At 44.3% G+C, this 13,831-nt stretch overlaps 1 protein-coding gene across 2 annotated transcripts in view; it reads left to right on the top strand.

Annotated features, from left to right (window-relative positions):
• The window catches only part of A2ML1 (alpha-2-macroglobulin like 1), a 42,488-nt gene that overhangs the window by 15,420 nt on the left and 13,237 nt on the right, over positions 1-13,831 (top strand). For both annotated transcript variants that reach the window (XM_022577091.3, XM_089920251.1), the window contains exons 12-26: positions 28-255; positions 2,380-2,440; positions 2,688-2,833; positions 3,293-3,442; positions 4,027-4,218; positions 5,499-5,586; positions 6,231-6,327; positions 6,955-7,183; positions 7,359-7,485; positions 8,620-8,741; positions 9,310-9,361; positions 9,725-9,808; positions 11,444-11,620; positions 11,783-11,864; positions 12,225-12,381. In XM_022577091.3, coding sequence (XP_022432799.2) covers positions 28-255; positions 2,380-2,440; positions 2,688-2,833; positions 3,293-3,442; positions 4,027-4,218; positions 5,499-5,586; positions 6,231-6,327; positions 6,955-7,183; positions 7,359-7,485; positions 8,620-8,741; positions 9,310-9,361; positions 9,725-9,808; positions 11,444-11,620; positions 11,783-11,864; positions 12,225-12,381 — 1,992 coding nt within the window. The remainder of the gene's footprint in view (positions 1-27; positions 256-2,379; positions 2,441-2,687; positions 2,834-3,292; positions 3,443-4,026; positions 4,219-5,498; positions 5,587-6,230; positions 6,328-6,954; positions 7,184-7,358; positions 7,486-8,619; positions 8,742-9,309; positions 9,362-9,724; positions 9,809-11,443; positions 11,621-11,782; positions 11,865-12,224; positions 12,382-13,831) is intronic.

Here is a 13,831-nt window from a genome sequence, read left to right on the forward strand (position 1 = left end):
TTTTTTTTCTCTCTCTCTCTTTCTCAGGGCATGTTCCAATTGGAAGAAATGGCATATGATTCAGAAGAAATGCCTCCTTACTACCACAATGCCTACCTGTACCTGGACCCCTTCTACAGCACAGCTCGCAGCTTCCTTGCCCTCCACCGGCCAAATGGCATCTTGGAATGTGGCCGGCCCCAGGAAGTGCTGGTGGAGTATTACATCGATCCAGCTGATGCAGAACCTGACCAGGAAGTCATCTTCTCCTACTATGTGAGACTGGGAAATGGGGATGGGTGCGAGTGTGTTGGGAAGGAAAGGGAATAAAGACAGTGAGCTAGACGGGGTGAACAGACAGTCTGGATAGAGATATAATGCAAGCCACGTAGATAATTTCTAAATTTTTAGAAGCCACATCAAAAAAATTAAAAGAACAGAGGAAACTAACTTTTAAAATATATTTTGTCTAACCTAGTATATCCAACATATGATCATTTCCACATGAAGTCAACATAAAAAATTATTAATAGATATTTTACATTCTGTGTTTCAGCTGCATTGCAAATCTTTGAAACTCAAAGTATGTATTTTATACTTAAAGGAGTTTGGACTAGTTACATTTCATGGGCTCCAGTAGTCACATGTGGCCAGTGGCCACTGTGTTTATATAGGTATAAAAGATGGGGGGAAATGGGGAATAAAGAGATTTTGAACAGGAGTCCAGGGAAATTGTGTGGGGAAATAAAACTAGGAATAAATGAGACAATGTTGCTGACCAGGGCTGAAAGGGAGCCCGGTGGATGGGTAAGAGGGAGGTTGAGGAGGGGATGGCAACTCAGAATAAATTTCGTTCTGTGTTTCATTGGTCAGTATTTTTAAGTAGATGACATAGGGTTAAAAATTAACATTGAGGGCTTCCCTGGTGGCGCAGTGGTTGAGAGTCCGCCTGCCGATGCAGGGGACGCGGGTTCGTGCCCCGGTCCGGGAAGATCCCACATGTCGCGGAGCGGCTGGGCCCGTGAGCCGTGGCCGCTGAGCCTGTGCGTCCAGAGCCTGTGCTCCGTAACGGGAGAGGCCACAACAATGTGAGGCCTGCGTACTGCAAAAAAAAAAAAAAAAATTAACATTGATAGCAGCTCTGCTGGGGAAATAAAGTCACAACTTGTAGACTGAAAGAAATATAAAGGCAAGCAGTTTTACTGGTCATCTTGATGATCGTGAGGAACTTAGACTCATGTGAACCTTGGGTTTGATGGTCCAGAGTCTCTTTATTCCCTTATCATCTCCTTAAAGTCTCTGAGAGAATTTCTCCCCCTGAATCATTCCAGTGTCTTCATCAAGTTAAAACAATCATCCTAAATAACAGAATGAGGAGAGGTAGGTGGGAAATAATAAGGCAGAGTGATAATACATGTACTGTCTTCGGGACAGAAGTGTGGCGAGGCCCACAGGAGAAAAGTGGAGTTGGGGCTGCTCAGTGTGGAAGATAGTCTGAGAAACTGGCCAGAGAGCCCTTGACTGGAGCCTGAGATGCCTGCCTGCTTAGAAAGCATCTCAGTGAATTCAGTTTCAAGGGAGAGTGAAGAGGAAGGGAGAGTTAAAAAGAGATTTCTCCTCCAGAGAGTCAAATGTCAGAAGGACTCAAGACAATTTCAAGGTATACTCATTTCCACTGAATTTTTAAAAAAAATTTTTTATTGATGTATAGTTGATTTACAGTGTTGTGTTAGTTTCAGGTGTACAGCAACATGATTCAGTTATTTATATATATATATATAATTTGTATATATATAAATTCTTTTTCAGATTCTTTTCCCTTATAGGTTATTACAAAATATTTATAGTTCTCTGTGCTATGCAATATGTCCTTGTTGGTTATTTATTTTATATACAGTAGTGTGTATATGTTAGTCCCAAACTCCTAATTTATCCCCAACCCCTTTACCCTCCACCGAATTTTCAATTGAGTGATAAGTTTTAAAAGGTTGTAAGAAACAGAAACAGACTCACAGACATAGAGATCAGACTTGTGGTTGCCAAGGGGAGGGGGGAGGGAGAGGGATGGACTGGGAGTTTGGGGTTGGTAGATGCAAACTATTACATTTAGAATGGATAAACAACAAGGTCCTACTGTAGAGCACAGGGAACTATGCGATGAACCATAATGGAACAGAATATAAAAAAAGAATGTCTGTATGTGTACAACTGAGTCACTTTGCTGCACAGCAGAGATTGGCACGACATAGTAAATCGACTACACTTCAATAAAAAAAATTTGTTTTAAATAAAAGGTTGTAAGGATGGATTTTAGTAGACTTTATGTTACAAGGATTATAAAAGAATAAAGCTTAGAGATCTTCTTCTATGTTGTTGATGACTTCTTTTTCTTTTCCTTAGTTAATAGGGAAAGGGAATTTGGAGATGGAGGGGCAGAAACGCTTGAAGTCTGAGAGGAAAGGTGAGTGTTCATGCATCTCTTGGAATACTTAAACTTTAAATTTCCAAGAAATAGTTCTTATACTAGAAGCAAGAGTAAGAGCAATGAGAACAGTCCATAACAGTAACCACAGAAGAATAGGACAGTGTGAAGCAACATGCACCATGAGGCCTGCAGCTGGCTCAGGAAGAAATGCAAACACAGGGTTGGATGTCATTGGTAGGTGAGTGTGTACTCCCATTCCTGAATATCCCCTCTTCCCTTTCAGGACTGAAAAGCTCCTTCTCTCTCTCATTGACCTTCAACTCCAGACTAGCCCCTGATCCTTCCCTGGTGATGTATGCCATTTTTCCCGGTGGAGGTGTTATAGCAGACAAAATTCACTTCTCAGTGGAGATGTGCTTTGACAATCAGGTAAAATGGCGTTGAAGAGGGTGAAGGAAATATCTGGACATAGAGAGACAGCCTGTGTATGCTGGGGTTGGAGATAAGGCAGGGGTGGGGAAAGAAGGAGTTAATATTGAAGCTGGATATCATGTTCTCTATCTTTCGCATGGCCTGTTGAACTCTCCTGCTCTCCCGCTTCTTTTAAAAGGTCATGCTGGGAACTCACGTGTTCTGTATAGCTATTCCACAAATTCTCTTTCTTTCTACTTTCTGTCTTTGAAACTTTCTACATTATTCTACCGTGCTGCTTAGTTTTTCCAATTGTATTACAAGACACTGTTTCTAAAGGGCAATACTTGACAAAGAAAAATCAGTATAAAAATGAGGGAGTGAGCTGGGGACCATACTTAGGGCATATGGGTGATGACTGTTTCTCCTCCTCTCCAGGCTGACCTGATCCCCACATTACCCTTTTCTCTTCCCCAGGTTTCCCTTGGCTTCTCACCTTCCCAGCAGCTTCCAGGAGCAGATGTGGACCTGCAGCTGAAGGCAGCTCCCCAGTCCCTGTGTGCGGTCCGGGCTGTGGATGAGAGTGTCTTGCTGCTTAGGCCAGAGAGTGAGCTGAGCAACAGCTCTGTGAGTGGTCTGCTGATGTGGTGGCAAGAGGGAGTCAACAGAGAAGGCAGACTGACAGCATCAGAATTAAGAGATGGATCCCAGGCAGTGGGAAAGAGAGTCTCAGGGAAACATTGCATCTCCACAAGGTGGTAGCAAAGCTGGTGTGGAAATGAATGTAGAAATGATGATAGGGGGACTTCCCTGGCAGTCCAGTGGTTAGGACTCTGTGCTTTCACTGCCGTGGGCCCAGGTTCAATCCCTGGTCAGGGAACTAAGATCCCGCAAGCCATGCGGCACGGCCAAAGGAAAAAAAAAAAGAGAAAGAAAGGATGATACGAGAAGGACACAATTAATACGGTCACAGTGATCAGTATCAGGAAAGATGAAATAGGAGATAAGGGTGACAGATTATGAAAAAAGATGAACTAGTGGAAGGGGTTATGATGGAAGAAATTCTGGAATAATGAAGAGAAATAATACAAGAGCAGTAAACTGTGCCACCAGAATGAGAATCTGAGAGAAGTTTCTCAACTGATTTCACTATGTCAATATTTTATTTTCTTAAGAAAAAAAAATTTATTTCCTTTTCTGTCTTTTCTCAGGTCTATCGTATGTTCCCATTATGGTATGATCGCTACCCCTATCAGGTGGCTGAATATGACTGTCCAGGGTTTGACCCACGGGAGTTTTCCCAGCCCCGCGTTGATGCAGTGCCCGAGGAGCGTTGGGGCAGGCGTACTTATCTATGGAGGCCTTGGTTCCCTCAAAGCATAGCTCTTTTCAATTTTTTCCAGGTAAATATTCTTACCCATTTTGTTCTCATAGAAACAACTGTGGCGGGAGGGGGAAAGGAAAGCCCACATCTAATAAAGCAGGCAGAGTCATATGGGCACTGGCAGGGGCAAAATCTTGAAAGAAACTCCTGACGGGTAAGGCAGCCTCACTTGGTCCTCATGCTTGTAGAAGTCACCTACTGTCTGAGACTATACACTAGTCCTCTCTCTGGGGTCTCCAAACATTGACTTCCATGGGATCAGCCAAGAAGGAAAATGAAGAGAGGTAGACCAGAAGTCTCTCTTATGAAAGATACTGCACCTATTTTATCCACAGAAGTTTGGGATGCTTTAGCCCACATCTGACCAGGAGGTCTCCGAGGTCAGGAAGTGGGTCTTGTTCATCTTTGTATTCTCTATAATGCCTCTTCCTTCATAATGCTCAATGTATTTTTGTTGAATTGATTGAGCTGATATGGTCTCTGCCCTTAGAAAATTCAGTCCAAATCAAATAATAAGGATACATTTACTAACGTTTGGAAGAAGTATTAAACATATTGAACGATGAAATAAGTGGAATACTACAATTCAGCCAAAAACAGAATGAAATCTTGCCATTTGCAACAACCTGGATGGACCTTGAGGGCATTATGCTAAGTGAAATAAGTCAGACAGAGAAAGACAAATATCGTATGATCTCACTTATATGTGGAATCTAACAACAACAACAACAACAGCAACGAAACAAGCTCATAGATACAGAGAATAGATTGGTAGTTGCTAGAGGTGGGAGGTGGAGGGGGGTAAAATGGGTGAAGGTAGTCAAAAGGTACAAACTTGCAGTTATAAAACGCGTAAGTCTTGGGAATGTAATGTACAGCATAGTGACTATAGTTAGTGATACTGTATAGCATATTTGAAAGTTGCTAGAGAATAGATCTTAAAAGTCCTCATCACAAGAAAAAAATTTTTTGTAATTATATATGGTAATGGATGTTAACTAGACTTGTGGTGATCATTTTGCAAAAACGTATGTATATGTGTGTATATACATATGCATAATACATCTATCTCTCTCTATATATATATAAACACAATGAAATAAGTTTAATTGAAAAGCTTTCACACTAGCTGGAATAGAAGTGAACCAATCTTGGTGGCTGAGTATTGGTCTCACAATTAATAGGCAAAGAAGTTGTTAGTTTAACCCTTTGAGGGTGAAATTTCAAGGCAGTAGCCCTTGTAGTAAGGGAGAGGACCCCCATAACTCTTCATTCTCTGGTCCCTTTGGTGCCTATCAGGACGTGGGCCTGAAAATACTGTCCAATGCCGAAATCAAGAATCCAGATTGCAGTTACCGAACTTCAGAATACAGCACTTCAGGGAGAGGTAAGCTGCCTCTGTGGCTTGCAGATTCACTGAGATATTTAGCATCATGGAACTCTGAAAACTCCCTCTTTGCCTCCTATTCTTGCACTGAGCCAGTAGCCAGAATGATAATGGATTGTGGGTTATAGATGGAGGCAGTTTCCCTAGGATCTCACTCTCTCTCTGTCTCTGGGGAGGACTTTTGAAGCCTGAAGCCCTTATCTACTCATTCCCTGGCCAGACGTCCATGTCTGTCATTTCCCGATAGCCTCACGACCAGTCAGTTCCTCAGTGGTCCTTCCTCCTCATCTCTCTCTCTTTTTTTTTTAAACTAATTAATTAATTTATCTTTTTATTTTTGGCTGCGTTGGGTCTTCATTGCTGCTCATGGGCTTTCTCTGTTTGCGGCGAGCGGGGGCTACTCTTCGTTGAGGTGGCTTCTCTTGTTGCGGAGCATGGGCTCTAGGCATGCGGGCTCCATTAGTTGTGGCACGAAGGCTCAGTAGTCGTGGGTCTCGGGCTCTAGAGCGCAGGCTCACTAGCTGTCCTCATCTCAGACTGGAGGTTCTCTGCTTCCCTCTGAATTTCTTGCTGGTTTTCTCTCCACCTCAGTTTATCACATGACATAAGTCTTCTGCTTTTTCCCTTGTTCTTGGTCTCCTTAGGACTCTCTTCATCTTCCAGATCACCAATTCAGCCAGAGGATTCTCAGGTTCGCCAGTACTTCCCGGAGACTTGGCTCTGGGATCTGTTTCCTGTTGGGTAAGTGGTGCCTAAAAGTGATGCCTGTATGTATAACAAAATTATACATACAGTGTAGATTCAGCAGAGAAGTGACTCAGATAATTTCTAATGAACCTAAGTCTCAAGCCAAGAAGGTTTAATGGGGATATAAGAACGTGTTTCTTTCCCTGGATTCTTAAACAGTTATATACGATCACTCAAAACAAATTCACACGTCTTCACATTTGCACAGTGCAGACAGTGCATTCTCACTGCAGGCCCACACAAACGGAAAGGCACATCTTCATATTAGTTTGGTTCTTGCCCACTGCTTACCACCTCATTTTGACAAACCCTAAGAAGGCATATTCTCACCGATTCAGAGGGCACTGGGCTCTCTTACAGGTATGTTTGCACACAGATGCCCACCCACACATGCTCCCCTCCTCACATCCTCAGACACCCCCCCTTCTCCCATACTTGTACATCCTCACTCGAAGATTCACACTCTGAGATTCACGTGGGCCGCCATTGCGGTTGCCTTTTTGCTTTTTCCCCCACGCACAACAGCAACGAAATACTCACTTCTGCAGACAAATTTGTAGCTTAATTCCCAAATGCCTTTCTCCTGCTGTCTGCTTCACCTGGGTTCTTGTATTCTCACAGTAACTCAGGGAAGGAGTCTATCCGCGTCACAGTTCCTGATACCATCACCACATGGAAGGCCATGACTTTTTGCACTTCCCAGTCCAGAGGCTTTGGTCTTTCACCCACTGTTGGACTGACTGCCTTCAAGCCATTCTTTGTTGATCTGACTCTCCCTTACTCGGTAGTTCGTGGAGAATCCTTTCGTCTGACTGCCACCATCTTCAATTATCTGAAGGAGTGCATCTGGGTAAGAGCTAGGGATGCAAGAAGCAGGTGTCAGTCCCTAAACTGGAAGTGTACCAATTTTCCCTGAGAAAGAAATGAGATGTCGGTGTCTCTGTGCCCATATTTTCCTAAACCTCTGTGTATTGTCTCCTTTACTCCGACCCTTTATCACTTTATCACTCAAATATCCCCTTCAGGTTCAGACTAACCTGGCTAAATCAGAGGAGTACCAGGTGGAACCAGAGACAGACTCTCAGGCCTCCAGCTGTCTCTGTACTGATGAATCAAAATCCTATCACTGGAATATCACAGCTGTCAAACTGGGTAAGAGAAGCAAGTGGCAGATGGGCAAGGAAAGCACAGAGACAGAACTCTACCCTTTCCTCTACAGTATTTGCTTTGTTTTCTCTTCTTTGTATTTGCCTCTGTTTTTCTCCCTCCTAAGTCTATGTTATAAAAAAATAAGCGAATATTCTTTGGTAGATGACCAAAACACTATCCACACTGGACTATTTTGAGAGTGAAAGAGGGAGATTTTCATATTTACGCCAGGACAAGAGATATGTTACTAGTCAAATACTTACTATGGGCCAGGCCCTGTCCTAAGTGTTTTACATGAATTAACTCATTTAATCATCACAGTAATCCTATGAGATGTCATTTGCTCTTGGATTAAGTCCTTGCAACTCAAAGTACAGTCTTTGGGTGTATTAGTTATCTACTGCTGCTTAACAAATTACCCCAAAATTTAGCAGCGTAAAAGAACAAACATTTATTATCACACAGTTTCTGTGGGTCAGTAATTTGTGCAGTTTAGCTGGTGCCTCTTGCCCAAGGTCCCTCATGAAGTTCAGCCAGGGCTGTGTTCTTATCCAAAGACTTGCCCAGGAGAGAACCCACGTCCAAGCTCATTCCAAAGCCTTTGATCCTCAAGGACTGTTAGACTGAAGGCTGCAGTTCTTGGCCTCAGGTGTTGGCTAGTGGCCTCCTTCAGTTTCCCATCACATGAATCTCCCCACTGGGCTGCCTCATGACATGACAGCTGGCTTCCTCCAGAGTTCGTGGCTTGAGAGGAAGAGTGCACCTGAGACAGAAGCTGCGGTCTTTTTTATAACCTAAGCTCAGCCGTGACATCTCATTGCTTCTGCCTTATCCTCTCCATTAGAAGCGAATCACTAAATCCAGCCCACAGGCAAGGAGAGGGGATTACACAACAGTGTAAATATCAGGAGTCAGGGATCACTGGGGTCCCTTAGAGGCCACCTACCACAAAATGTGGGCCCCACCCCGGATGCACTGAAATAGAGTTTGTATTGTAACAGACAAGAGCCGCAGGTGATTTGTATGCCGTTAAGTTTTGCCGTTAAGTTTAAGAAGCACTAGTCTAGAGGGGAAGAGACCTCATTGGTACCTCTGCCAATAGAGCTGATGTCTTCCTTTTGCCCTCTTTCTTCTCAGGTCATGTAAACTTCACCATCAGCACTAATATTCTGGACTTAAATGAACTCTGTGGGGACCAGAAGGGGTTTGTTCCAGAAAAGGGCCAGAGTGACACACTCATCAAACCAGTTCTGGTCAAGGTGAGTTTTCTGCAGGCCTAGCTTCAGAGGTAGAGGCAGCAACCAAGCCAGGGATGTTCAGTGTGTGTCTAACCATGTCAGTTAGTCTCTTGCAGCAGTCTTACTCCAACTCCAATCAGGCAGCTCATCTTTATCCTTCCCTGACCCCCTTCTGCCCTTAACTACTTGCTTAACCCATACTAATGGTCTATGGAAGTACCTAATACAGTACCTGTTACTTTGTAGACACTCAATGAATGTTAGTTTCTCCTAAGAAAATCCCTAATGTCATCGTTCACTGCTTCCTGTCATCATGAACCCCATTGTCAATCCTGTCTCTTAGAAGTTTCCTAAACTTATCCTTAGCTCTAGCCCAGAAAGAATTTTACTGAGAAACCCCTCCCTGGGTTGAAATGGAGTCCTTCTGAATGTCAAAGAGAAGCTCTGTTCTTTCTAGTTCTGAGTGAAGCCCTGGAGCGCAGGCAGGACCTCTTCTCCCCGTTTCCCTTCCCCTTCCTATTCCTTCAGTGCCACCTGCCCTGATACTCATCTGTGTTTTTTCACCCATCCTTGTCTCTCTCCATGTCAGCCGGAAGGAGTCCTTGTGGAGAAGACACACAGCTCACTGTTGTGCCCCAAAGGTGGGTGAACACAGAGAGGGGTTGGTGTGAGAATTCCCTTAGCAACAGGAGATCTTCTTAGGCAAAAGGAGAAATATACAGGACAAGAAGAAATAGGAGAGTCTAGGGGTGCCATTCCCAATGGGGCCAAGTAGCTGAAAGGCAGGATGAAGAAGAGAAAATGTACAGCACAGTTACGTCTCTCGCTGGAATTTATTTTCAGCAAAGACCACTGTGAATAGGGTAAAAAAAATCTACCTCCAGCCCACGGAAAGCACTGGGTATAGAAAACCCTGGATTACGGCAATTTTTTCTGTGGTTTGGGCGTGAGAACCCCCACTATTTCCACCTTTTATTGTTTTACCTTTTCTCTGCCCCTCATAGGAAAAGTGGCTTCAGAATCCATCTCCCTGGAGGTCCCTGTGGATGTTGTTCCTGATTCAGCCAAGGCTTATGTTTCTGTTCACGGTAAGCAACCAGAGATTCTCGGCTCAAAAAGGAAAAATGGGGCCAGAGGCTGCCAAGGTGTGGCATGGGTTGAGGCCTATGGCCCTACCTGGAGGAAGGTATGGTAGATTAGAAGTGATGAAGGAAGAAGAGCTTATTTTACAAAGTGGGCAAATACAGCCTGTGCAGTGCAGATGGGATTAGATAGACGTATACTCTGGTTAAAAACAGCAAAGAGTCTGGGCAGGAGGAAGTTAAAGCTCGTTGAAGCTTGATATGTATTTAGGTTTAGGTCTATAAATTGGGTGGAGGGGAGATGAAATGTTTGCAGGAACCATTTAAAAATGAGGACTTCATATATTTGAATACAGTTTTGGGAAGATTCAACCATATTTACATAGGACATGCCACTTCTTTAGGCAAGGAGGGGGAGCAAATAGAAAAACATGAGCCTGAAAGTTGTATCAAACTGGCTTAGGATCCCAGTTCTGCCGTTTAATAGCCAGGTGAACTTGGATAAGTTAATGAACAATTTCGGGGCTTCCCTGGTGGCGCAGTGGTTGAGAGTCCGCCTGCCGATGCAGGGGACACGGGTTCGTGCCCCGGTCCGGGAAGATCCCACATGCCACGGAGCGGCTGGGCCTGTGAGCCATGGCCGCTGAGCCTGTGCGTCCGGAGCCTGTGCTCTGCAACGGGAGAGACCACGACAGTGAGAGGCCCGCATACCGCAAAAAAAAAAAACCCCAAAAAAACCCCCCCAAAATTTCGATCCTTCTTTTCCCTTCTGTAAGACAGTGATAATAACCTACCTTTCAGGATTGGTGTAAAGATTAGATATAATAAATTTTCCAGCACAATATCTTGCACATAGTAGAAGGCCTATACATGTTAGGTACTTTCTGTACTCTAACCCCCTACCCACATCCCTTCCAGGTTAAAATGTCTCCGTTTTGGCTGTATTTGATTCATACCTCTGGTACAGCACTCACCTCACTGTATTATAGCTCACTGTCTGTCTTTCTTCCACACTGCACTGAGGGATCCTTGAGGACAAGGGCCATGTCTTTTTCATGTTTGTTTTTAGTACAGTTCCTGCAGTTGACTTTTGGTACATATTTGCACATTTGAATTGAACTCGATGACTAAAATGCAGATGTTCATGAGTCACTTATGTCAGGCTTACTGGCTTGTGAAGTAAATGGAGGGGTCCAGAGACATAACGTGGAAAAGCGTATCAGGAGTGTGTGTGTGTTTGGGAGAGACTTGGTGATTTGGAGGGTGATGTATTTATATGCAGTGGAGGCACTTAGAGATTGAGACTAAGCGTTACAGGTTTTGTTACAAACCTCATCAGCTTCTTAAAAGCCACGAACACCCTCAGGTGGCCTACATACCTCTCTGTGAACTCCAGCACCTTGTACATACCCGATATTATATATGTTATACTTGCTTATAATAAATTAGCATTGCAATGTATTGTAATTGTTTGCCCCCCCCCGACTATGGGCTCTTCGAGGTGGAGACTGTTGCCCCCAAGGTCACAGAGTAGGGACTCACTAAATGATAGTGAATACGTGTTTGTTAAATGCATGATAATAACTCTTAAGGGTTCCTTCTTCTGCCACCACCTTCCTTCCCTCTCCTTTTGGATCCCAGGGGACATCATGGGCACAGCCCTGAAGAACCTAGACAGTCTGGTGCAGATGCCAAAGGGCTGTGGGGAGCAGAACATGCTCTTGTTCGCTCCCATCATTTACGTCTTGCAGTACCTGCAGAAGACAGGGATGCTGACTGAGGACATCAAGTCTCGAGCAGTGGATTTCCTGAGGCTAGGTGAGTTGGTTCACTCTTTCTTCTTGGACACCTTGTCTAGTGCCTATGATCGGTGATAAGACTCAGGGAAGTTCAGCCCCTGAAGTGTCCCTCATCCTTGAAAGCCATGGGGGTGTTTTTTGAAGTTATCACTGTCATCTAAAACCACATCTGGCTTCCCAGGGTACCAGAGGGAGCTGATGTACAAACACAGGAACGGATCCTACAGTGCCTTTGGGGAGCAGGATGAAAATGGAAACACATGGTAATGTTGCCCAGTTCCCCATGAGTTCTGTACCCCAGAGCATAATTCCTGAACCCTCTGGAATTATTCCTCTACCTCTCCCCTTAACCCCATTCCTTCTTGCTTTCTATCCTCTACAACTTTAATACTGTTTATTTCAGCTTCATGTATGGTCAAGCCCCTTACTCTTCTCTCTGACCTTGTACCTCCCAGTTCTTGTCCCCATGAATGCCAATTAATGCCTCCCTTTTCCAAGCTTCCTATGGCATTATGTTTCCTCAACTCCCCTTCTGGAACCATTCAACAGAATAAACTGTAGAACTATTGCACCCTCCCCTGGAAATCCACCCTCATGCCACATTTCCCTCTTCACCCATACAGGCTGACAGCCTTTGTCACCAAATGCTTTGACCAGGCTCAGAGATTCATCTTCACTGATGACAGGAACGTCCAGGATGCTCTCAGGTGGATGGCGGGAAACCAACTCTCCAATGGCTGCTATGCCAACGTGGGAGAGCTCATTCACACAACTATGAAGGTGCGGACCTGCCCAGGGGCCCACAGCCCACTACTGTGTCTGGGAGGAACTTGTACCTCTGAGTGAGAAGAATCAAGAGAGCACCGGCCTGAGAGTCAGTTCTTCAGGTCTCAGGCCTGGCTCTGGGTGACCTTGGTCATTATTCTTAACCAGTCTGAGCTTTCAGCTTCCACATCTGTAAAATGAGAATATGTACTAGAATATGGTTCTCAAAGTATGGTCCCCAGATCGGCAGCATCGACACCACCTGAGAACTTGTTTGAAATGCAAATTCCAGGAACTTCCCTGGTGGTCCAAGTGTTTAAGACTTCGCCTTCCAATGCAGCGGGTATGGGTTCTATCCCTGGTCCGGGACCTAAGATCCCACATGCCTTGCGGCTAAAAAAACAAAACATAAAACAGAAGCAATATTGTAACAAATTCAATAAAGACTTTAAAAATCTTTAAAAAAAAAAAATCAAAAAAATCTTAAAAAAAAAGAAAAGAAAAGAAAAGAAATACAAATTCCAGCTCTCACCCCAGACCTACTCTGAGGAACTCTGGGAGACCCTGATACTTGCTAAAGTTTGAGAACCATTGGACTAGAAGATCTCTGAGCCTTTTACTACTTCCCTAAGTCTGAAGCAAAGCCATTTCCTCTGGTGGGGACTCCTAGACAGCCCAGTGTCTTTTGTAAGGGGTTTACTCTCTGGCAGGCACTAAGTACTCTATCGGAGATTCATATTTAATGTTTACAACAAATCAACGTGCTAAGCACTGGCATATCATTATAAATTCCATTTTACAGATGAAGAAACTAGGTGCAGGGGTTAAGTAAACTGCCTGAGGTGAATGCTAGTGGGCGGCAGGACTGTAATTTGAACCACAGCACTTGGATTCCAGGGGCACTGTTCCCGCCCATTCACTGCACTGCCTGACCTTTCCCAACACAGCAAGGTGTCGGGGTGCGGGCAGCTTGTTCAATTCAGAGCAGACCGAGTGAGAGAAAGACTGTACCAACTTTCCTAGAGGAATCATTATTGCTATTCCAGGACCTGGATTAAAAATCTTGAGCACTGGGACTTCCCTGGAGGTCCAGTGGTTAGGACTCTGCACTTCCACTGCAGGGACATGGGTTCAATCGCTGGTCTAGGAACTAAGACCCTGCATGTTGTGCGTTGCAGCCGAAAAAAAAAAAATTCAATTAAAAGAAAATCTTGAGCATTGAAAACAAAATCTCTATGTGATTCATTAGTGTTCTTTATGCAAGATCTTCCCAGTGTCCCCCATATGGGGGAGTAGTACAAGCTAGGACGTGACTAGAACAAGATCCTAGAGGTTTTTCTTCCTCCTGTCTTACCAGAGCCAGCCAGTCTCTCAAGAAACCCATCATTTATGTTGTCAAGCTTGGTGGTTCGGTCCTTATCGGGAGCTCCAGAGTTAAACCCACTGGGTTCAAATCCCAGTCCTT

The sequence above is a fragment of the Delphinapterus leucas genome, chromosome 11 (genome assembly GCF_059928025.1).
Source record: "Delphinapterus leucas isolate spDelLeu-1000000601 "Yukka" chromosome 11, BTC_Dleu_Yukka2, whole genome shotgun sequence".
NCBI classification, from domain to species: Eukaryota; Metazoa; Chordata; class Mammalia; order Artiodactyla; family Monodontidae; genus Delphinapterus; species Delphinapterus leucas.